The sequence below is a fragment of the Chenopodium album genome, chromosome 26 (assembly GCF_948465745.1).
Source record: "Chenopodium album chromosome 26, dcCheAlbu1.1, whole genome shotgun sequence".
Taxonomy (NCBI): Eukaryota; Viridiplantae; Streptophyta; class Magnoliopsida; order Caryophyllales; family Amaranthaceae; genus Chenopodium; species Chenopodium album.
Window position 1 is genome coordinate 31651130 of NC_137859.1, and position 26331 is coordinate 31677460.

The window sequence follows — 26331 nt, forward strand, 5'->3', positions numbered from 1 at the left end:
TATGCTTTTTACAATTTTTTATTTTCACAACAACCCCACTACCTCTATATTTTATTACTTTCTCCGATTTCTCCTAAAACTCCGCACATGGAGAAATAGAGCAAGTATTTAAAAACGGATGGATTAATTTTTTGCCAAAAAAAAAATACTACATCAATTTCATATTATTTGCAGCGATTAGACATTTTTTCTCTCTACTTGATGTCAAATCGTTGCAAAGAATATGAAACGGGATAATATAACACTTATTAAAACACGGTTGCATTTAGTAAATGTAACACTTATTACTATAACATGGAGAAAGTAATTTGAACTACAAAAGTAGTTTACTGCACGTGTTTAGGCCACTTTATATTTTTTCAATGCATTTCGACCACTATATAATTTTTTTTTGTTGTTCCATCCGATTAATCTTTTGGGCTAATCCGGATTGAGGATTAGTTCTGGATGGTTAAGTTCCAGTCCCCTCCCAATTATTATTGCGGGAGATCAAATACGAGTCCACCCTATTAAATGTAGTCTTAATCACGACTACACCAACCACCAATTAACATTTTGACCACTATATATTAATATACATAATACATATATTGTATATACATACGTTTTCTATGCAATGAGTCCCACACTAAACTACAAACAAATACAATTTTGACTCTCACCATGTCTTTATCCTTCTTCACCACCACTGCCACGAATACCTCCCCTAACAAACGCCTGCTCTATCGTGGATGCCGCTACTCCGGCTTCGTGTTAAAGGCGGCTTCCATTTCGTCTTATAAACAACCACTTGTTTCTCCATCCTCGCCAATACCGGATGACGTTCTTAAGCTCGTTTCAGCGGATTCGCTGAAATACGAGAGCGGGTTCCTAGGCGCAGTTCCTCATAGACGGTCGACATCGGACTCATTGGCATCATCGGCCATAGAGAATTTGGCGAGCATATTGACGTCTAGGGTCTACGACGTCGTGGTGGAGTCGCCATTGCAATTGGCCGAACAGCTTTCTCAGAAGCTAGGCACTTACGTATGGTTCAAAAGAGAGGATGTACAATCGGTTAGTGTGACAAACTTTTTGCACAAATTTCTAACATTTTTTTTAAAAATAATTGGTTTGAGTTTTATGTGCTATAATATACTACGTGAATGGTATTTGTATCATATGCTTTGTTCTACAAGATTAAATTATACGTGAATGGTCAAGAGTGATGAGAAATTTGTGCTAACACATACTTTCTTCGTTACTAAATAATTGCATCAATTTTTTTTTTTTTTTTTTTAATTCCATCGGCCATGGGTTACTTATTCAGGAGTTACTCGTACAGGGTTACACATTTAGTGGTTACTTAATCAGGGGTTAGTCGATTAGGGGTTACTCGGTCAATTAAGGGTTACTCGATAAGGAATTACTTGGTCAAGGGTTACTAAGTCGATCAGGGGTTACTCGATCGCTCATGACCAGATTACTTGGTTGATCAGGGGTATCTCGGTCGGTCAGGGTTTACTCATTTAGGGGTTACTCGATTGGTAAGGGGTGCGGTTACCCCTAAATAAGTAACCCCGGTCGTTCGGTGTGGCCAATCACATATAAAAGTTTGTGTTTTAAAAATATATAATCCCTCTATCTCTATTTTTTTTCCATTGGACTTTACATGGCCTTCGAGGCATGTCTTAAAACGTATATAGCTTAATTTTTGTAAACCTAAAAATTATAAAAGCTGGTATTAATAAAATATACAATAAAACGAATTTAATAAAATCCCACATGACTATACATCTCTTATAGGTTAATGGGAATTTGCTGTCAAAGTTATTCAAAGTTCACCCAAATATTGGAATTGCATAAAGATGTTTCTAACAAAATCGCAATTGCGCCTATATTATCTTTCATACTAGTACTTGTATAATAGTTTATGAGAATCAAGCGTGTTTGTCAATTACACATTATTACACCCCAAATCTCATAAGAAGATTGTAAAAACATTTAAATAACAAATGAGCTAGGGCTTAATCTGATTGACTTAAGTGAGCTGAACTGAATATTTTATGTGAGAAGGAAATTAAGAATTGAAATAAACTGAACTAAATTGAAAATAATTTGAAGAAAACAGGCTATGAGTCAAACTTTTAGAAACACAGAAGGTACAAACTTACGAAATATTACTGTATTAGCTACGATTGTGGCTTGTTTTATTACTCCCTTCGTGTTTTAATAAGTGTTACACTTTCTTTTTTGAAAAAAAAAACTACATTAAAATATTATATTTCTCCTCTTATGGTCCATACCCAAACCCACTGCTACTTTTTTTATTATATATTTCCTCTCACATTCATTATTTTTCAATAAACTATTAACCCCACTATTTTTCTTTTACAATTTTTTAACACTCCAACTACCCCACTTACGTCTTATTTTACTTAAGTCAATTAAATTGCCTAAAATTATGTGTCGGTCAAACTGTAACATTTAAAAAAACACGGAGGGAAAATTAACATATGATGATAGTCGATCTCAATTGTAATTGAGTTCGAGCTAAGGGAAGTCCAAGCGAGCTTGCCTCGCATCATTGGTCCTCCTTTATTCCTACCACATGCATTTAATCCCTATCAAATTTCAACATCTACTTTAGGGCAAGTTTATGGCCAAGACGCTAAGACTTGGTTAAAGAGATCGAGCGATGTAGTCTTGATTAAGACTCTTGCATTGATGTCAAGATGAGAGCCTAGCGTTAGTTAGTATTGAAGAGGGTTTGACAAATGAAAACCATAATCAAGACTCTCCGTGTGGGGATTAATAAACGCTTGATTGCTGCAATAAAAATTTGCGTAATACGTAGCATAAAGTTATTGTCATTTCATCGTCAACTTGAGGATCATGGAGTGTCCCCCAGGAATGACCTGAGTTCGATCCTCACCGCACCCGTCCTGTGATAGGAGGGGCATCCCTGTATTAAACCATGTTAAATAAAAAAAATCATCGTCGACTTGTATGAATAATATATACTTCATATAATTACTCTGCAATGGCACATACGTCTTAGGATCGAAGGTACTAATTGGTTGTTGGTTTAGCGATAATTGGGGCTGCACTTGATAGGGAGAGGACTAGAGTCTAACTACCTAAAACTGAGCCTTGAATCTGAATTAGGCCAAAGAGTGAACTGAGTGGAAACACCAAAAAAGTAATAAAAAAAAAAAAAAAAAAAAAAAAAAAAAAAAAAAAATTGGGTTAGGAAGTAAGGATTTTTTTGTAATTTAATAGCGCAATGGGTGAGTATGGACGTATGGTACATTGGTACTATGGTAGTGGTGAAATCTACTAAGTTAGAGGGTTATTATTATTTTATACTAGTTCTTTATCTGAGCAACACTCAGATATTTACAGGAAAAAAAAAATTATATTTATATATTACTATTACTTTGTATTTAAATATAGATTGTATGTACATTTAATAGTTTACTAGATTAATCCCGTGCGATGCACGGATTTCTTTAAATTATAGAGTATATATTTTATGTATTCTTACGTATTAGAAAAATTATTGAGACATAAACATTAGTTGTAAATGCTATTTTTATGAAATCAATTTTGAAGAACACACCAAATATGAAAATTTAAGCATATACATAAAAGTTAGATTTTTAATGTACGATTTTAATTAAGAAAATAAAAATGATTTTAAACTTGTAATATATAAAGGAAAATAGAAAAAAATATATACATCAAAGTATTTTATTCGATGAAGCATAAGGGAAAGTTGTATTAGATACCAATAGTCGTTGGTGATAGAAGAAAAATAAATAAATTAAAGAGTATAGATAAATTGAGAGGAGGAGAAATTAAATTTGAAATTTGAAACCAAAAAAAATATAATGACGTCAGATTTTTATTTAGGCGGGAAAATTTTTCTTATAAAGCTGACACGTGGACAATATGATGTCAGCGGTTGTTCCTTTAGTTTATTTATAGATTTAGTTATTTAAAGTTTTTTATTGTTCTATTATTTAGGCCGTATATTCTCTCCTTTTTTTTATCAATTATCTTATTATTTATAAGGAAAAAAAAGTTTTTGGCAGGAAAATTTTTAATGTAAGTATGACATGTATAATTCTAGGATAATGCTGGTGATTACTTTAGTATATAGTACTAGATTAGAACCTGTGCGATATACGGTTTATATAAAACCTATTTGTAATTTGTACATTTAAAAATAAAATGCCGATTATACATGAACATAAATAAGTATTACATGTCAAAAAAAATATAAGTATTACATATAAATAATATTTTTAATTTTAAAATTTTAGATTTTCATCAAAATTATGACATAGTATCGTACCTGTTTAACGTCGTCTAATACATAGTTCATTAAATTTATTTCAATTTCATACAATAAATTGATAGGTACTAGTCGTAATGTAGAAGATTCTAATATTTAAATTTAAAAAATGTTTAATATGATAGCTCTAAAAAAAAAATGAAATCATCATTGCAGGCGGGAAAATTTTTATTAAGAAAGTGACACATGAGCAATGGTGATGTCAGCATACTTTGTTTCAGTAATGAGTTAATGGATACTAGATTAGTCTCGTGCGATGTACGATATTAGAAATTTCTTTGAAACATAGAGTATATATTGTTGTATGTATTCATATTGCTTAATTATCCCATATAAGAAATATAGAGTATGCATTGGATACAAATAGTTGGTGAAAAAGAAAATCAATAAATTAAAGAGTATTGATAAATTGAGAGGAGGTGAAATTAAATTTGAAATTTAAAACGAAAGAAAAATATAATGACATCATATTATATTTAAGCGGGAAAATTTTTTTGTAAAGCTGCCATGTGGACAATATGATGTCAGCGGTTGCTACTATAGTTATATTTATAGACTAGATTAACTTCCGTGCAATGCACGGATATAATAAAAGAATTTGAAATCTTGTAAACGTCACAGACATATCAGTTTAGATATGTACATAATTCTTTGTATTACATACGATATTATTAACATAAACCAAACTACAAAAATCAAAATAATATAAACAAAAGAAGATTCACGTCTACAATAAAATTTAGCGAACTTTGTAATTAGATGGAGTGTATAAAAAGTTGATATTTGTTTTCTTTAAGGTTTTTAAAAGAAAAAGTAATGAAAACTAAAAAGTTTAATGCACTATATTAAACTACTTTGCAATCAATATTCAGATTTTTTTTTTTTTAAATATGAAAAGGAACAAAAAAAAGTTTTGACACGTGTATAATTTGAAAAATGTGATGATGTCAGCGATTTTTATTTTAGTATATTTATAGATAGATAGATATATTGATTGATTCTAAAATTCTTCCGTGGTTGAAATGGTGAGGATCAAAAAGTAAGGCCATATTATTCAATGTACCAATAAGGTAAATGCTCTCTCCCTTACTAATACAACGCATGCAATCATTTTCAAATGTCTTAAATTGTTTTGCTTGTTTGGAATATCTTTAATTTAGTCATACCATCAATATTAGGTTTTTTTTTTTTTTTTTTTAACCAAATTATCCACAATACATTAATAATATCCCACGTTGCCCCTCATTGTAGTACTATTCATATTGAAATCATTTTGCAGTTTTTTAAAATTTTAACTAGTGTGTGGTTCGGACGATGCCCCAGGTTGCTAGTTTGTGCTTATTGATTTTGAGTTTAAATCTTACTATAAATATTTTTTAGTTGCCAAACCCAATCATTACATAATGGAAACAAATAGTATAATAAAACACCAATTAACTTATCTAAGTTAACTATAATTTTGTTGAATAAAAAAACACAATTAATTAATGGCTAAGATGGTAAGACTTGTAACTTAAGACTTGTTGGTCTTGAGTTCAAGTCTTGTTATAAGCATTTCTTAGATGCAAACCTAATATATGTTGTGAAGGTGACATGTAATGTTTATAGTGACATATGACACATATTGCTAACATGTCGAACTTAAAAAAGATGACACGTGGATTGCTTTTTAATATATAAGTATAGATTATTATTATGAAACACACGCTTTTGCATGGTTGATTGTGCAATGTGCATTATCGAAATACAATAATCTTAGCATACTTCTGAAACAAATCAAAGAGTTAGATTAATAATTTTTTCTTTGAAAAGAATTAGTAGATCAATACTCCGTAATTGTTGCATCTTTCATTCTTATTGGTGAAATCTCTTATACTCAACTTCCTTGATTCAGGTGAAATGAAATTACTAGTACTTAAGGGAATTAAAGCTTAATAAATCTAGTATAACTAGGATATTGCTAATGAGCACCCCGGAAGTTATATAAATAACTAATATATTACGTAAAAATAGAATTAAGTTAGGAGTGTATGATAAAATCACAAGTCAATCGGTTTAATTAATGCTAATTTTCTTTTAAAATTTTCACTGTTAGTTCTCTTATTTCTAACACCATAAGACGATCGTTAACTCATGTCAATTAATTATTTGATCATAGCATTAATCATATTGAATAGAATAGCCGCAAGAAGTTTTAAAATAGTAATAATTAAATAATGATAAATATGTATTTCCTACTATTGTAAAATATTTGTATAGATGAAGTACACTTCACTGCTTGTAAATTCATAAAATTAAAAGGGAAAAATGGAAATTAAAAATTCAACTTTTGCTCGGTCTTATCTTAAAAAGTCAACATTCAGTTAATCTCACAAAAATCCAACCTTTATACCCCCACCTTCATCTAAAGATTCATTACCTGTTAATGACTTATTTTTGTAAGTTAAATTATATGTCACGTGTCAGCTATTAATAGGTCAATTATCTTTTTAATTATTAAAAAACAAAAATAATTAAAAGAAAAATTACAAAAAACAAAAAAAGACAAAGAAAAAAAATAATAATTTAGAACCCAGCCCCACCCTCCTTCCCTAACCACCCCATCCCCAACGGCCACTGAAACCCAACAAGGCAGCAATCCCATCGGAAAAACAATTTTAAAAAATGAACAACCACCATTCCACTAACCTGCCGATAACACCACCACCTCCACCAGTCAGCCACCTTTTTTCCCTTCCCCTTTGTTGTCGGCGCACGGCACAGCTTCCCCGTCTGCGCCAAGTCATCCCCCAATCGTCGGCGACCCTAAACCGACACCCAGCCCCTTCCCCGGCATTTCCGGTTGCCCCCCCTCCAGGGGTCTGGTTGTCATTTGGGGTGCCCGACTCTTTCTCTACCTCGACCACCGCCTAAAACTCGCATCACCCATCCCGCCTAAAACTTGTGACCTCTCTCCAACCCCTTTAGTTGAAACCCGTAACCCATCCCATCCCATCCCCTTGCCTGAAACGGATACTCCTCCCGCCGGCAAACCGCGCACCGACATCCAGTTTGCACCACTGCCCAATCTTCGTTTCCACCCTCCATTTCAGTATCCCCGCAAATCACAACCACTGACTCCCAACCACTGCACCATTTACCTCACACAACAATCCACCAACCCAAAGGGAACCTCCATAACCATTATTGCCTCACATCACCATCCACCAATCGCAAACCGCACCCAACAACTCTCATGCATTCAATCAACCATTGCTGCCCCAAAATCAGAGCTAATCGCAGATTTAATCGACTCCAAGCTTATGGTTTTGAACCAAGGTAGGAGTGGGAGAAGGGTTTCAGTTCTGGGTTTGGTTAGGTTGGGGTAAGTGGTGGCGGAGGTGGTGGCGGCAGAGTTGCATGCTGCTCTGTTTCAATTTTGAGGAGAGAGGAGAGAGAAAGAGGAAGAGTGGGAAGGGAAAGTGATGAGAGAAATGAAAAAAGAAAAAAGAAAAAAAAAGACTTTTTAACTTGTTTAACAGGTTAAAGGTCAAATGGTCTGTTGGAGAACGTGGCGTATAAAGGTTGGATTTTTATGAAATTAATAGAAGGTTGGATTTTTATGAGAAGACCGCGCAAAGGTTGGATTTTTAGTTTTTATTTTTCCAATTAAAAATAAAACGTAATTTTCTACAAAACAAAATGTCCTTAAAAGTCTTGCATTGATTTGATCGAGCACCATAAAATGAGGGCTTATAAAGATTGAACACTTGCAACCATGTAACTTTGCTCCATCCAACTTGACATAATGAACATGCAAATTGAATTGAAGATGCCTTTTCAAACAACTAAGAGTTGGCTTTATATTACTGTAACAAATCATAAACAAGTCGTATTTTAGCACCCACCAAAAATAATCAACTTTTTCTTATACAAGTACTTTGTTATTTTTACGTTTTAACTTTAACTTTGCCATATGAAGTTGTAGCCAATAATACACCATAATTTTAATGTGTGTGGATTTGTGGGGATTTAATGCGAAGGTTTATTTATGATTCATCGGTCAAAAATTAGGAATACCACTTGAAACCAATTGACACATTAGAATATTGCAAGTGATTGATGAGGACAAACATATAGTCCTCTTTAATCACCAATTATTGTGTATTTTAAAGTAATATAAAATCTTTATTAAGACATCTTACATGAAAACATAGAAAGATTTATTATTTATAGATAGCGGAAGTAAGTTAATTGTCACTAGTTGACTAGTACTAGACCATGCTTATTCAGGATAATTCCAATAGAGAGCGAGTGAGAGATAATTAAGTTGGCTAGAGCTTCCCTTAGCTTTTAATACCAAGAATTTAGGAATCAATTCACATCACTCATACTTTGTGGCTCTCTAAACACCAAAGAATAACCATTAGGAAAAGCTTACGAATTAAAATATGCATTCATTATTGTCTTTATTAGAACAAGTGGCACAAGTTTTTTGAGAGCTAAAATTTACAAACATAGACCATTAAGCATTTGTTTACATTTACTTAATTTAAGTTCAGTTCAGTTCAGTTCATCAGCTCCACTCTATTCATTTTAGTTCAGTTTAGCTCTAATCAGTTCAGTTCAGTTCAGCTCTTTATTTCCTACTCTCATAAAATATTCATTTGAGCTCAATTCAGTTCAATTCAGTTCAACTCCAATCAGTTAAGTTCAGTTCAGTTCAGCTCCAATCAATTCAGTTCAGCTCAGTTCAGTAAATATGAACAGGCCCTAATTCTCGTCAATTTAAGAAATAATTTCGTCAATTGAAATTTTATTACCATTAATACTACTTTTAATATTTTATAGTAACTTTTTTCCAATACATAAAACATCATTTGACAATGTGGCGTTGTGACACATTGACGATGTTTTTTTTTTTTTGACAGTGAGAGCAAAGAAAGAAAAGTGCAAGCAAGAATTTAAAAAGACCATAAAAGACACTCCCGACCAAAATTGACAATAATGTTATTTGTATGTAACATTAGTATAGTATACAATTTTACCCTAAATCTTAGTAAGAAAGTAAATTTATTGTCATTTTCACCACTTTGAAATTTGAATCAATGCTATCATTTTTTTTTTTTTTTTTTGACAAGGAATCAATACTATCATTAAAAAGACATTAAACGTGACCTAAACATTTTAACATTTTTTTTTTTTTTAAAAAAAAAAAAAAAATAATGTATCTCCTAATTCCGAATCCCCCAATCAAACACACACAAATATTTATTTGTCACTTATATATACAACTCTTCCTCACTCTGCTCCACAAGTAATAATATTAATCATGTCTCTTTCATCACTCCATTGCACCACAATCACCCCTGCATTCAATCACCTCCTTTCCCACCACCTTCCAAAGCCGTGTCGCCGTCATGCTTTCGTCATAAAAGCCACCATTTCCTCTCCTCAAGAAACACACACAAACAAACCTCTACCATTATCATCATTGCAATCATCACCGGCTCCCCTTAAACTCGTTTCGGCGGATTCTTTGAAGTACGAGAGCGGATACCTTGGTGCCATTCCCGAATGCTTATCGTCCGAATACGACCCCGCCACCGCAGTGGAGTGTTTGACGAATGTAATGACCTCTAGGGTTTATGATGTTGTGGTTCAGTCGGCATTGCATTTGGCTGAAAAGCTCTCTGAGAGGTTAGGCACTAATGTTTGGGTTAAGAGAGAGGATACACAATCGGTGAGTGATGGTTTTTATAATATTTTTCTTTGATTTTGGTTTATGTTTATGAAGATTGGATGCTAGTACAAGGGCAAATATGTTGACAAAAATTTATATTTTTCGTTTTTTTTTAATGCATCAGTTGCATTTACATGGAGTTTTTTAAGAGTTTATTTGCTAGAATATTATATTATGCATGTAGGCAAGTGGATGATTAATCTATTTTAATAAAAGTACAATATTACTTCCTCTGTGTTATTTTAAGTATTACAATTTGACCGACACATAGTTTTAGGCAATTTAATTGACTTAAATAAAATAAAAGGTAAGTGCGGTAGTTGGAGTATTAAAAAATTGTAAAAGAAAGATAGTGGGGTTAATAGTTTATTGAAAAGTAATGAATGTGAAAGGAAACATATAATTTAAAAAAAAAAAGTAGTAGTGGGTTTGGGTGGAGACCATGAGAGAAGAGAGATATAATATTTTAATGTAGCATTTTGCCAAAAAAGGAAGTGTAACACTTATTAAAATACGGCCGGATTTGGTAAGTGTATTACTTATTAAAACACGGAGGGAGTATATTATAAAATGTTCCTTAAAAAGTGTTTGGGTCATGTGACACTCTCCTAGTCTCCTCTCAACTTTATTTCCTTCTCAATATTATATTATAAAACATTCCAAAAAAAAGTGTTGGGTCATGTGACACTCTCTCAGTCTCCTATTAACTTTATTTCCTTCTCAATATTATATTATAAAACGTTCCTAAAAAAGTGTTTGTGTCATGTGACACTCTCCTAGTCTCCTCTCAACTTTATTTCCATCTCAATTTCAATATTATTGGTCTTTGATATGAAAGGTAAGAACTTAACTACAATTCTAATATAACATCTATCACTGATTACATCATTGGTCAATAAAATTAGACATGTTTGCATATTTGGAAGATATGCTTTCATTATATGAGTGATATTTACATTTGAATGGGTGCTAATGAGATGACACAACTTGTAATTTGTAAGGGATTTATATTTGTTTAGTGAAATTATTGGTTTGTCAAATTGAGCATAATTTTTTACTACTAATTTAACCAATAATTTCACATTAATGTATGTTGACCATATTCAATTTAAAATTAATTAATGTATCTTGAAATTATTTATTTTCAACTAATAATTGAATACGGTCAACATACATTAACTAATTTTAAATATAGAAAGATTTATCAAAATAAAAGTATTTAATATAGTTTGGTAGATACAAGTAATCAATAATTGTTATTTACTCTAAACATATTCGAAATTGTTTTTTATTTTCAATTTTCTCTGTTTTGGAAAACAAAAAACCAAAAATAGGAAACAAGAAAAATGTGTTTCCACTTTTCTATTGTCAGTTTTCAAAATTATCATGATTTTAATATGTTTGTCTAAGGTTTAAGTTTTAGTTATCAAACAATTACCTAGTATAGTACGTTGTAACGTTAATTTTTCTTCACTAAAAAAAATTCAAAAATTAACAACCCGAGAAATTACTCGAAACACATATATACTAGTTTGATGTTAACTCTTTAGATTCCATCCCTCCCTACCTTTTGTTTTTAGAAAAAAGTATAAGAAAACACTTATGAACAATGTGAGCATTATTTTATCCTTAAAATATTTGTTTACCTATATGCTCCTATTGGTATTATAAATGCCTCTAAAATTTTCCCTGTATATGATTTAACGATATTATATGAATAGTGTTTGGACTATTGTACTCTCTAAAATGTTGTTTTTTATTATTTGCCCTCGTTAATGTTAATTGTCTTCCTTTTTACTTATCACTTAATAAGAATAGTTTATGGACATTTATACCCCTAAAATTTTTGTTTAGATGTTTTCCCTCATTATGTTGCCAACTGAAAGAGCTTCCCAAACACGACAAGCTATAGTGCGCACGCTAGCCACCCTAATAATGTAAAAAATTCTACTTCTTACGTGTTTTTTAAGTGTTACACTTTGACGATTTTTTTCACTATTCACATAACGATTTTAATTTGACTTAATTATTATATAAATATATATATAAATATATTGTACAATACATCGTTAGATTCGTCGTATGTATACTTTCGTAAAACTAATTTTCCGATAATTTTACTTACACACAATCATATAAATTAATGGTTAAAATCGTGTCTCAATATCCGTATCTAAATGTAAGTGTGTAACCCTTAAAAAACATATTCCCCCTCCGTGTTTTTTTAAGTGATACATATTCCATTTCCGGCCGTGTTTTTTTAAGTGATACATTTCCTTTTTTGGCAAAACAATACATTAAAATATTATATCTCTCTCCTCACATGGTCCCCACTCAAACCCACTACTACTTTTTTATTATATCTTTCCTCTCACATATATTACTTTTCAATAAACTATTAACCTCACTATCTTTCTTTAACAATTTTTTAATACTCCACTACCCCACTTACCTCTTATTTTATTTAAGTCAATTAAATTGCCTAAAACTATGTGCCGGTCAATATGTATCATTTAAAAAAACACAGAGGGAGTATTGGGAGTAACAAAATTCCACTCATTAAAAGGGTAGGTGAAATACAACAATCAAAATATTTTTACCGTACATTCCTTGTCGTCTAACAAAACAAAACAAAAGGAATAAATAAAAACGTGAAAAAACATTAGATTTTTTCACAACCCCTTTCTCACAAACTTCCCCAATATAAAAAACACACAAATCATTCATCACTTTCACAACTTTACACCCCTTTTTCCTCCGCCACCTCTCAAACACAACAATGTCCCTCTCATTCCTCCCCTCCTCCGGAACCGCCGCCACCACCTCCAACTCTCTCTCCTCCCTCCACCGCCCCACCATCCACCCATCCTCCTCCCTCCTCCACCTCCCCAAACTCTACCGCCGCCACTCCCTCGCCGTCAAAGCCACCGTCCTAGAAACAATCACTCAAACTTCACCCCCTCCGCCGTCATCACCGCTTTCATCCAATTCATCTGTTCCGCTAAAACTCGTGTCGACCGATTCTTTGAAGTACGAGAGCGGCTACCTCGGGGCTGTTCCGGAGTTTCCGGCCACGTCGGAGAATGACTCTGCTGTTGCTATGGAGTGTTTGACTAATATATTGTCGTCTAAGGTTTATGACATCGCGGTTCAATCGCCATTGCAGCTTGCGGAAAAGTTGTCTGAGAGGTTAGGGACTAATGTTTGGCTTAAGAGGGAGGATTTACAGCCGGTGCGTTATGATTTTTTTCAATTTAATTTGTTTGCATTTTAGTTTTTTGAATGATTGTTGATGAATTCGATTAGGACAGAACAGAACGAAACTGAACTCGAGACTTTAACCAATTAAACTAGTTGACTCGGACGGCTATTTGAGAGTATTAATTAATTATGAGTTAATCGTTAGTGGTTGCTGAATTTTTTATATTTTTTATTTTTATTACTTAGTATTACATTCTGCATATCTTGAATCGTTTATAATTATTTGTTATTTGGTGATTATGATAATTGTTGTCTGGAAATCTTGAATAAGCTGAATTTAGGTCATTTTTTTTTTAAAAAAAATTTGCTGTTTCAATTGAATTCAGGGTAATTAGAGAAGTTATAATCTGAAAAAACAAATATTTAGCTGAATTTGTTGAGAATTAAATTTTGTTACTTTATGTGGTTAATTTTGTTTTTATTGTTTGTTTTGATGAACAAGGTTAATTTTTCTCTGTAAATTTACTTGTTTTGATGAACCAGGGTAGTTTTAATTTTTGAACTTTTAAATTTGTTATTTTTATTTTTTGTGTGTAAATTTGCCTGTTTTGATCAACTAGCATAGTCAGTGGAAGACAGTGTTTCAAAGATATGCAAGGTAGTAATCTACTGATGTAAAGTTGCACTTTTGTCGTGACAAGGAATTTGGAGCATAGCAATTCTAGTGGTATTGTCATTTTAGCTCATGAGTAGCCCACATTAACAGTTTCGCAATAAAAAAAAAATCTTTCTATTTGATTTGGTCTGCTGAAAACGTTGAAAAATAAAATTAAAGATGTTGAAAAAAAAAATTATCTTGTATAATGGAAAGGAATGCAGAAAAAAAAAAAATTGTTTGTAGAGGAATTAGATTGTGGATTATGAAATATTGCGCAGTAGCTGAACCACTACAAGATGTTAAGTGTAATTCTTAATCTTAAAGAATTAGTCTATTGAACCTCTACTCCTCCCGTCATAAATTTTTATTTACCATTAGCAAATGTCTTAAATATTGAGAGAAAGTGTGAGAGGATAGCGGGAGTAACATAAAAGACTTTCTTTTTTGGGGGTGGTGTGGGTTGCCAGACTTGGTAGGTAAAAACGCAAAAGTATGTAAGTTTTACGATTTTTAGGACTATTTAAAGTAAACATAATAGCCTTTGACCCTAAATGCACCTTAGTGTTTGTTCCATAATTCTAGCTTCAATTTTTCCTATATATATAAGAAGTATATGTAGTACATATTTTGTTATCTCTAACTTCACCTTGGGGGACCCTATATTAGGTTATACATCTCTTACTCTCTGTCACTTTTATCCTAAGAAAAAACATACTCACATAGGCGGTCCTGAGTTTTCCTTGATTTTTGTTGCTACGGTAATGAGTATTATTCGTGAAGATGGAGGTTATAAATTCTTGTACAATATGCAGTTACAATTTCATATAAGTGTCGTCCTTTGTACTCCCATATTTGTTCATTTAGAATATTGTTTCCTTTTCTATAAAATAATTCTACATTTTTTAGGGATAAAAAACTTGAGGTTTTTTTTTTTTTTTTTTTTTTTCTCCTGGAAGCTTCTAATTTATCTTCCTTCATGCCATGCAGTTTTTGAGGGTTCTATAATTCTTCTTTTGCAGGTCTTCTCATTCAAGCTAAGGGGTGCTTACAATATGATGGTAAAGCTTCCGAAAGAGCAATTGGAAAGAGGGGTTATATGCTCATCGGCTGGAAATCATGCCCAGGGGGTGGCTTTGTCAGCTAAGAAATTGGGTTGTAATGCTGTAATTGTTATGCCTGTGACTACACCAGAAATCAAGGTTTGAATATTTGTGACATTTCTTATGCCTTTGCCTCATAGATTATGACTTCATCTCTGAGGTGTCTTATAACTGATGATATCCGTATTGTATTCAGTGGAAATCTGTAAAGAGGCTGGGTGCAACAGTTGTTCTTGTGGGCGATTCATATGATGAGGCACAAGCATATGCTAAGAATAGGGCGGAAGAGGAGGGGCGGACATTTATCCCCCCATTTGACCATCCAGATGTCATAATGGGACAAGGGACAGTAGGCATGGAGATTGTGAACCAGTCCAAAGGCCGTCCTCTACATGCGATCTTTGTTCCTGTTGGTGGTGGTGGACTCATTGCTGGTATTGCTGCTTATGTAAAGAGAATTCAACCAGAGGTTGGTTTTTGGCTGTGTATTTTTGTTTTGTTTTGTTTTTTGTTTACTGTATGACTACCCTGTTCCATGGCCTTCCTGCCCTAAGTGATATTCAGGGAAAAAACATTTCTCTGTAGTTCTTGTTGTTATTATTTTTCTTTTCCTTTGAAGAGCTGTGGTGCACTTATGTCTGTATGCTTTCTTGCTACTATGTTTGCAGTGTATGCTCTTTCCACTTTGCTTTTACTGATTTCTTAACCTTCAGATTCCCTTGTAGCAATGTTAATTTATTCTTATTTTGATGATATATGTGCTACATCTCTCATCAGGTCAAAATTATAGGGGTGGAACCAGCTGATGCCAATGCAATGGCTCTTTCATTACATCACGGACAAAGAATTATGCTCGATAAAGTTGGAGGGTTCGCGGATGGTGTTGCTGTTAAAGTGGTTGGGGAGGAAACTTTTCGCATATGCAAGGAATTGATTGATGGTGTAGTTCTTGTTAATCGTGATGCCATTTGTGCCTCTATAAAGGTTAGCAAAAAAGTTTTAACACAGGACCTGCAATGTAGATCCATGCTATTTTTCTTCTGTTCAATACTTGTAGCACACTTTGATTGCTTTTTCCCTCTTTTGTAGATTCATGTATCTATGAAAAATTTACATCTTTCTGAACCTAGTTATTTGATTTGAAGCCACGGAAGTAACTGTGCTTTACTCATTGCAGGACTCACTGACTTTTTGTTGCACAGTTCTATTGAATATGAATTAGGATTATTAGAAGCCTTAGTTCATAAATGGAATGCCCAATTTCGGTTCTTTTGTTATTAAGAATCACTGCTAAGCTAGATTAGTGAACTTGATTTCAAGAGGGATGCACATCATCATCTTGAGGTTTATAAGATTCTCATTGTCATTATAAATATCAATAACAATTAATTGCTGAAATCTCTACTCTTCTATACCCTGATTATGTTGTGATTTAATTTTTCTTAACCTTGACCACACATCTAATTCTATCAAAAAAAAAAAAAAAAAGGCTTTAATATATTGAACTTAATGACTACTTTCAGCTAATCTGTCACATTTTATCATTGCCAAATATTATATTGGTTCAAGGAAATTGGAGTTGCTACTTGCCAGAACTAATATTCTGATTTGTTGAATGTAGAACATGTTCGAGGAGAAAAGGAGTATACTGGAACCAGCAGGTGCTCTTGCTCTTGCTGGTGCTGAAGCCTACTGCAAATATTATGGCATAAAGAATGAAAATGTTGTTGCAATCACCAGTGGAGCTAATATGAACTTTGATAGATTGAGATTAGTTACTGAACTTGCAGACGTTGGTCGGCAACGGGAAGCAGTACTTGCAACTTTTATGCCTGAAGAACCTGGTAGCTTCAAAATATTTGCTGAGATGGTAGGCCACTCATTTGAAAGTCAACCTTTTGCACTTAAAGTAGCTCTTGTTTATATTCAAAGAATTTTGGTTTTACAGGTGGGGCCAATGAATATTACAGAATTTAAATACAGATATAACTCCGCAAAACAAGAAGCTTTAGTTCTCTACAGGTAAGCACTTCTGAAGTTGTCTTTAAAGCCTCAATCTTGATGCCTGATGTCGGCTTCTTTTAAAAATATCATTTCACTTATTCTGAGTTTTATCTTGTTGATTGCTCTAAATTTCCAATTTGCTAGCATTCTATTCTAGTACAGAATTTATTGATGGACCATGACAAGGAAAACTACCAATTGGAAAAAGTAGGAAATTGTTGAAGTGATTTACTCTGTCTCAAATTCAATTTTGTGACTTAAGCCAACAAGTTACTCTGCTTTTCTAGATTTTTCTATCTTCCTTTGTTTTGTTAGTCTGTTTAATATACAATATTCCACTCACAATTACTAGCTCAACTGCCAGTATCCTTTTATTGTTTTAGTTCGTCTTCCAAATCCATTGAAATAAAGGGATGACATGAAACTTGAGGGAGCCTTGAAAGGAATATTTGTTAGTCTGGATATCTGTCTTTTTGAAACTTGCTGGTGATGTCATTATATCTATTGCTCCAATCATTTATTATAAGTCCTAGAGGTCCATTTTGAGCCTTTGGCATTCATCCTTGTGGTGCCTTTTAGAATTTAAAATTTGTCCAAGGTAGGCAAATTCATGTAGAACATTCCTTGAGCATTTTAGAAATCTGTTGGAATTGATTGTTAGAGTTGGCAATTGGGTTGTTTAGTTCAGGTTTGGGTCAGGTCAATTCTGGTCAGATTATGTTTGAGTCGAGTTGTATTCGATTCTATTTCCATTTTGCAAATTAAAATTATATTCGTTAGTACACATTGATTGTTTAGGTAAGTTTAGTTTGGGTCAGATAAAGTTCGAGTCAAGTGATATTAAGTATAGTTGGGGTTTCTAGTCAGGTAATAGGGTACGGGCCGAAACTGCCATCATGATTCTCAAGTCAAGATTATGAAAAGTTAAATTATAAATTGTAACATGCCACCCATGTCTTCTAGAAGATTACAATTATTTTCAAGTGAATTGTTACAGCCTTTGGGCGGTCTTGTATTACTACAAAGAAAGCTGTAGAAAGGCAGATTCTCCTTCTTGCTACATAGAGAAAATGAGTGTCTTTGAGTAAGGTTTGTACTATTTTCACAGTTGGATGGTTTCACATGCGTAAACCCGGATATGATTAGAGTACCATGATAAAAATAATTTAGATTATAAGGGTGTGGTGCACTTTTTTGTTTGTTTGTTTGTTTTTGTTTTTGTTTTTTTTTTTTTTTCAGGGCTAGGCTGAGAGCAAAAGGTTTCATGTGGTTACAATAATGTTTGCTTCCAATCTTCCATCGTTGAGATGAATTATTGTATTTACTGAAACCTACTGTTCGTAAGCCATACTTCTTACATTAGCTGGGAATAATATCAGTGTAAATTTGTGCTTTGGCATTGAGGAGCTAAGTAATTGGGGTAAATCGATGCGCGTTCAACAAAGAAAACCCGAGTTGTGCCAGAAACACATTGCGCCCCCCTTGTACAAGGCTCACATTAGTCAATTTCTTATGTACTACCTCCGATTTTTTTTAGTTGCAACTTTGGGGTATTATTTGAGAGAGATAAAATATTCCAAAGTTGCACCAAAAAAAAAAAAAAAAAAAATCAGAGGTGGTATAAAATTTTACAGTGCGCCTCACTTCACTGAGGCGACTGAAGTGCACCCTAGGCACAACAGGATCCCTCTCACCTTGTGCACCTTAAGCTTTTTTTATACATTGAATTGGTTAGGCAGTATATGTATCACTGGTCCTTTCAGGAATGCATTATAGATAGTCCACTGGTCTTGCATATGAAATAAGAGGGCTTACTATGGGAGCTTCTGAAAACTTTATTTGATTTCTAAGGTCTTTCTATATGGGGAAAGTCTTCTTTTCCAATCAAGTGAAATGTTTTTAGAGTTGAGATTAGAGATGGAGTTTCTTGCAACATCTTCGATGTTTTCTGTTGGCTGTTTGGGAGTGTGGTTTGCTTTACTTGTAATTGGGTGTGTTGATTCCATCTTTCTGCTTGTTCTCTTGCAGCTTGTATATTCTGATAATAATTTGTAAAATCAGCAATTAATTCTCTTGTCTGAGGTTTTAGGTGCTCTGTTTGTAAATCGAGAAGCAGTTTAAGTTTTCATTTCTAATGAAATTATTGCTTGAACTGCTAAAAATTGTTGGCAATCGTCCAAATTTGATCTTAGTTATACAGTTTGAGTTTACGAGTGAAAAATAGTTTGGAGTGTGCTGGTTGCTAGCAGAACTTTGATTATGCAAGCTGCAATTGATGCCTCTGCCCATCCTGAAATAATTCTAATATGCTGCATATATTCCAAAACTCCCAAGCCTTCTCTTAAACCAAGGGACAATGTTATCTTGTCCTAACTGAATTTTCAGTGATTTCGCATTGTCAAAAGCTGCTGTATAGTCCAGTACTTAACTATCTTGCAGCTTGCAGTTGGATTAAACCAACAGGCATAAGCCTGAACTAGTGAAGTATCTAAATTTTATACAGTGCGCTCTTTTGTTTTGATTCCTCCTACATGATCACATTTTTATACACAATGCACAATGTTGGGGGCGGATTTATACAATTACATAAACACTAATGCACCATAGGAGTGTATCTAACACTAAATTGAAGTTGTATGATATTCTTTATAAGCTTTAAGTCTTAACTATTTGCCCCCTTGAGATTTAGCCTCATTTTTTTTTCCTTTCCTTTTGCAAAAGTCCTTTGATTATGCTTGTCATCCAGGAGTGCCTATAACTTCTATTCATGCCGAACAATCCTATATAAAGAACAATTTGTGATATTTTTGCTGGTTTATGTTTATTTTTGCAGTGTCGGCCATCATACTGTTTCTGAACTTGAAACAATGAAGGAGCGCATGGAATCTTCTAAGCTTCGAACTATCAACTTGACGGATAATGATTTGGTTAAGGATCATTTACGGCATCTGGTATGCATCTTCCTTATTTTGAAGTCAAAATTTTCATTTATAGATGATTACGAGTACATTGTATCCAAAATTGTCATCAGGAACTTCCTAAAAGAGCCATTTTGGTGCTTGGAGGAGGGGAGGGGGGGGGGGGGGGGGCGGCGGAATTTACAAAGAGCAAATTGACAAATTTATTTGGCCTAAATCAAGCAAAAATGAAAGAAATTCAGATACTAAAAAATATCACTTTGTTGCAACTAAAACGTAACGGAGGTAGTATATTTTATTTTGAGGAATTTACGGAGGTAGTATATAAAAATCTATCAACGATATAAAATAATATAAATAAATAAATTGCTTGGCATAGAAAGCCCCATTTCTAGAAGAGTGATTTACTAGATGTGCTTTTTAAAGGTATCTTAAAACATAAATATATTGTCACACACTCACACTGTTGCACTCACTACTCCTGAAGAAGGCCATGACTATAACAAGATGCACTTTTATTGTTTAATTACTTGTCTCACAAGGTAGATGTCACTAGAATTAAACACTGATTACCTTTTTTGTAGATGGGAGGCCGGTCAGATGTCCAAAATGAACTACTTTGTAGATTTATTTTCCCAGAAAGACCAGGAGCTTTGATGAAATTTCTGGATGCATTCAGCCCACGATGGAATATTAGTTTATTCCATTACCGTGCACAGGTGAGTTTTTGCATTTTTTTTTTCTTCTCAAAATCTATCTTATACTGTCTTATTTTTATTTTTCTCAAATTACTTTATCATATGTTTTAGGGTGAAGCTGGTGCAAACGTGTTAGTTGGAATCCAAGTTCCTTCATCCGAGATGGACCAGTTTCAGCAGTGTGCTGATAACCTCGGATTCATGTACGCAATAGAGAATGAAAATGAAGTTTATGAGGTATTGATGCACTGACTTGTAGGCGTCGATAAGAGCTTTTTGACATCGGAGAAGTGATGGTGCAAGTACCAAATGTGATTCAAACATCTTCAATTGAGAAGCAAAGCATAGTTTATCTTGTAGCACAATTGTTTGATGATTTGTTGGTACACCATCCACTCCCTTTTGTTGCCTAACCTTTATTAAAAAAAATTCTATGTAATGCTACAAATTTGTGTAAAATGGGTTCTCTCGAAATCTAGTTTGTAGTATAGTGTTATAAATTCTTGATTACTAAATGATTTAGTGAATGTTTCATGTTTGTAATTTTTTTCAGTAACTTGGATATGCAAGTTTTCCTTACCTTTTTTATTTACTATGTCAAGCAACTCGCTTTAAGAAAATAATGATTGTATCACTACCAATGTCCCACTAAAATTGTTCTACTATTAGGAGATTCAGATTTTAAGAACTTGGTAGAAGACTAGCTTGTAATCTTGTACAGCTCTTGTTTTGTTCCTTTCCAAGATTTTATATTGGCCTCTCTCTCCTCAAAAAATGTATGAGATATACTCAATGGGATTACCATGAAAGATAACCTGGGGCGATCTTAGTGGTGTACCGGTGTAATTGTTTTTTTTTTTTTTTTTTTTTTTTTTTTGACAAAAGATACTATTAACGAAAAGCGTTAGTACAACACATGAGAACCAAATAAACAGAATGCTACATCAAAATATATCTTCTTCCGCAGGAGGTTGTAGGAGTCGTCTGTAGTTGACAAAACTCGCTTACGTTTGTAGCCCATCTTAACCCTGCAAAATAAGAAACGGTTGGGAATATGCATTCTGCTACTTGATCTCCGAAGGCCTAGCGATGAACGACGACATGACGTGGCTGAATGATTCGATGATCGGGACTGCGCTGACAATCGAGCATCCCAAGAGGGATTAAAATCCAAATGCGGCAAGACAACTAGATGACTAATTTGGGTCGACGTACAGAGAGAAGCAACTAGCAGGGGAGGATCTAGCTGGATAGGAATCGAATCACCTATCATCATGGTATGCGGGGAAACATCCTGATGACTCAAGGAAGGAGATTCCTTGCACTGAAAGGGGGCCTCTGCTTCCCAAGATTCGTGACCTTGGAGGACCTCCGCCAAGATAGGTTTTGATACCCGAACAGCTCGGATAGTGACAAAAGAAAAACAGGCAGGATTATAAAACTGGAGCTCTCTGCCTGAAGTAATTTTCCCCAAAGCTTCTGTCGGAACCATCATGGAAGACTTACGGTTCCGTGAATTAACAAACTTGTGATGACGCTTCTCATCCATAACGGAGTCGTCTAAATCGTTATTCTGTGACGCCAACGGAATGGACCTAGTAGACAGACAATCTGGGGATACACCTAAACATCCCACATTTGGATTCGGTTTCTCCATGCCTTGTAGAGGGTCAATCTCCATGGGAACCGAAAGAGAGCCATCTAAAGAAACACAAGAAGAATTTTCCTTATTCTTCTTAGAGGAAGCAACATCAACAACATCCAAACTCCTTTTCACACTACCCCCTGAGTGTAGCAAACTGGATTTGTACACAGAAGGAGAAGCCTCGACACCACACTTAGGCTCCAAGCTCGGGAGTGAACTCACACTACAAGTATCAGTACCACGAAAACAATCCCCTGAAATTTTGGACAAAACCAAATTCTTAACACGATCCAGTTCTTGTGAAATTTCCCGATTAGTAGGGTCTAACCGAGAAGCAAGTGACAAGTCATCATAAGCATGAGGTAAGCATCCCAACTTTAACGCAGCGGCAGCTCGCCGAAATAAACCTTTAATATTATTGCCATCAAACTCAAGCACTAGAGAACAAAGTTGTGAGGCTTGAGAGAATTGATTATTACGAAGAGCACATGCAGCAAAATTCAAATTTAAGGAAACGGCAAGGTCCAAGTACAAGGAATTCCCATCACTCGAAAGGGGCACAGTAAAACAGAGGACTTTAATAGCCATGTGATATTGCAAATAAGCATCTCCAAACTCATGTCGACGGAAATAACTATTACCCGTTTCTTTTAAGGATTGACAAAACGAAAGAACTCCATCAGGATTTCCAATTCCCATAAGAACATTAGCAATGGAATCATGGTCATCATCATCATTTAAGTGGAACATCAATAACTTTGATTTAACCAAACTAAAATCCATCTTAATACTAGGCTTAAACACGGTAAACACACTCCACCCCTAAGTAAAACTAACACACAGAAGTTCACAAAGCCCAACCACAACAAGGCTCCTTATTAAGGTCAAAGAGTTCAACCATAAACAACCAAACAACACCACAAGAGACAGGGTATACACGGTATACCTTATAAACTGACAAAGGAGAAAACACCACTTATGAGAAAAAAAATAAAATTGAACCACCGCCCAACTCACCAAACGAAGACCAACCACCGAAGGACTCCCCCGAGAGCAGCGAACTTAAAGAGCATCTGGTTGCAGTAAATACTTACTCTGCCCAAACCCAAACACGAGAACGGCAACCCAGGTTGAAGGGGAAGCTAGCTCGCCGGCGACGGCAGAATAATTGGGCAGATAAGCTAGTCGCCGGCGAGCAGTGAACAGTGGAGTTGGTGGGTTGGCGGTGGGTCGGTGGGATAAGATGAAGGGTTGGCGGTGGAAGGATAGGCTAGCACTTTTAGAGAGAGAAAGACCTTTTTAATTTGTTTGTCAAAAGTAATGCACTACTGTTCAACAAGAGTTGTACCGGTGTAATTGGCTAATAAATGGAATGCTTTTGAAAGTAGGCTTAGGAAACATTGGATGTTTTTTTTTGAAAGAAGTCCAAAAGGACATTAAACTTCATTGATAATAGCCATACGGCATCTACAATTGACAATTAACGATAATGAAAACGAATTTAACTAAATCAAACAAGAATTAATCGGGGAAGTGCTAAGAATCCATATACATAAATATAACAATTCGGCACATTTTCGGTTCGTTGTCTCATACAACTTTTTGAGTGGATCCGTCGCCGCTTCGCAATTTTGTGAGCAAGTAAATTCTTGTGTTGATTCCGTAACCCGAATCCGAGCCATAATCAATAGTAGCCCCACACGACCAGAGACCAAATTAAACACAAATAAAACCTTGTCTTTCGAAGGAGTCCGAAAAACCTTGTCTTTCGAAGGAGATTGAAAAAACCTTGTCTTTCGAAGGAGATAAACCCTTTCTTTCGAGGGAGACATTATTGTAACCTAAGAAACAAAAAACTTAAAAGAAAACAAAGATTGGGGCTTTCCACCGGTGAAATCCGATGGAAGCCCCTTCAAAATTGACAATGGAGGCTAAAGTTTAGGAGAGAGAAGAGAGAGAGGAGGGTAGGGTATTTTTTTTTTATGTTACATACTTTGGGAGCGTTTGGTTAGAACGAACAATGGAAACGAAGTGAAAAGGAAACAAATAAGAGGGGGAAAAGAAATCATGTAACTATTACCTTTTCATTTGTTTGGTGTAACTATGGAAAGAAATCAATTTTTGTTTGAGGAGGTTAGGATATCTGTTACCTTAGGTTTTAGAGTGGTAACAAATGGGATGAATCTCTTACCCTTATTAGGTAAAGGTAATTATTATCAAATCTCTAAAACAAATATTGAATAATGTAATGATTTAACCGAATTCGTTTCCAACCTAAAAAATACACTAACCAAATATTGGATAACGGTAATGTTTTCACCTCCTTTATTAATGGTTGCAGAATCGGAGATGTCTACACATGACGATTTATGTAGAAAAAGTCTAAAACATTTTTTAAAAACAAATTGATTGTTAACTACGAGAGAGTTATAATGTTATATTGAACGCTCTACTATATTATAAAAAGGTTAAAAGTCTTTTTTTTTTTTAATTATTTTTTGTTTTTAACAGCAGAAGCAAAATAAAACAAACAATGGTGCTACAAGTTCCTTACTTGGGAACTTAGTTGCTTTTAAGTCCTTTCCGTAGTTTCCTTGTCAAATGTCAATTTAGTCATTCTTGCCAAGTTCATGCTCTTCATCATAGAACTTATCTTGTTTATATTATGTAATCACATGTTCTATAGCCAAATGCATAACACTGTAAAAGTAATAGTGAAAATACAATACATTGATATACATGACACTGAAAAGAAGCATCTATTTTATGAATCAATTTAAGCAAGAGTTAATAAACGTTGCTTATTACAAAAGACAAAAACAAGTGATTCCATATTATACACATTTTATTTATAATAAGATGGTTCGTTGAGATGAATTTCAATCGATCAACCATCCATTTTTTTTAATTTAAACAAACTTAGCTTTTAAAAAAGATATCATCTAACAAAAGCTCCAACTCTTCTAATTCCACTTACAATTCTAGAAATAGTTACAACCAACAATATGAAAGATGTAGGTAAACGAATCGTCTCGCTGATCAAATGGTGGATGAAATTCTTAAGTCTAATCCATTTGAAATCTATCAAATGTTAAAATCAAGTTCTAAGGGTACCAAGTCCAAAGGACCGTGAAGATGGACACAAGCTTTTATGAAATGACTACTTTGCTGACTTACATGTATTCCCCCAAACAATTATTTTATTAAAGATTTTGCATGAACAAACATGTCTTTCTCTGTATAAAGAAAACGTAAGAAGAACATCATCAATTCTCTCAGCAAATGCAAGATGCTAAGGGTAGATATGGTGCCTCGACATTGCAAAAATTCACAACCAATATGAGGCTATAGCTTGCGGAACCGCTGGTGATTTCATGGATGATTACATTCGAATTAGTGCATCTCTTGCAAGAGATTTTCTACAACACTAATTGTCTCTTACATTAGTGATGAATGCCTTAGAAAATTAAATGAAGAAGATTTGGTAAGAATACTATGAATTGGAGAATGTCGAGGATTTCTAGGCATGTTAGGTTCTATCGATTACGTGCATTAGCGATGGAAAATTGTTCACTTCGAATTAAAGCTATATTTTCGTGAAGAATAGGTAAACCCACATTAATTTTGGAAGTTGTGACATCATTTGACTTTTTGATCTGGCGTGCTTTCTTTTGCATACCAGTAGTCATAAATGATATTAATGTTCTTAATAGATCCCCTCTACTTAACGATATTTTTGAAGGTCGTGCACAACCTAGTAACTCTGTTTTGAATTATCGCTAATACAATATGAGTTATTATCTCATTAGGGGTATATCGATTCTAAGTGGACGACATTCATTCCTACAATATCACTACCACACAATGAAAAAAGTCTTTTGCAAAGCTACAAAAAGCTAGGCGAAAGGATGTTGAGCTTGCTTCTGGATTACTACAATCTCATTTTGCAATAATAAAACGGAATCTGGCGCTAGCTCATGATGTATGAATGTTAGGAAAAATATTTATAGCTTGTATCATTATACACAATATGATCATTGAGGATT

The 26331-nt window shown here is 34.0% G+C and overlaps 1 protein-coding gene across 2 annotated transcripts; it reads left to right on the top strand.

The window, feature by feature from the left end:
• Window positions 1–656: 656 nt before the first annotated feature.
• LOC145618640 (threonine dehydratase 1 biosynthetic, chloroplastic-like) lies at window positions 657–21183 on the top strand. 2 transcript variants are annotated; one of them, XM_081673414.1, is made up of 9 exons: window positions 657–1056; window positions 14940–15119; window positions 15217–15489; window positions 15798–16004; window positions 16642–16890; window positions 16969–17042; window positions 19858–19975; window positions 20527–20661; window positions 20752–21183. In XM_081673414.1, exons 1-9 carry the CDS (start codon window positions 664–666, stop codon window positions 20890–20892), a joined length of 1770 nt encoding a protein of 589 aa, XP_081529540.1. In that variant the 5' UTR covers window positions 657–663; the 3' UTR covers window positions 20893–21183. The 2 variants fall into 2 exon arrangements, with proteins under 2 accessions (XP_081529540.1, XP_081529539.1); XM_081673413.1 differs by lacking the exon at window positions 657–1056 and adding an exon at window positions 12756–13293.
• The last annotated feature ends 5148 nt before the right edge of the window (window positions 21184–26331 follow it).

What these genes read in the sequence shown, in the direction of transcription:
- LOC145618640 (XM_081673413.1), top strand. Translation starts at nt 12,841, where the DNA reads ATGTCCCTCTCATTCCTCCCCTCCTCCGGAACCGCCGCCACCACCTCC. An exon ending in TGACTACACCAGAAATCAAG is followed by an intron (nt 15,120 to 15,216) that starts GTTTGAATATTT and finishes TATTGTATTCAG; the next exon opens with TGGAAATCTGTAAAGAGGCT. An exon ending in GAAGCTTTAGTTCTCTACAG is followed by an intron (nt 17,043 to 19,857) that starts GTAAGCACTTCT and finishes TTATTTTTGCAG; the next exon opens with TGTCGGCCATCATACTGTTT.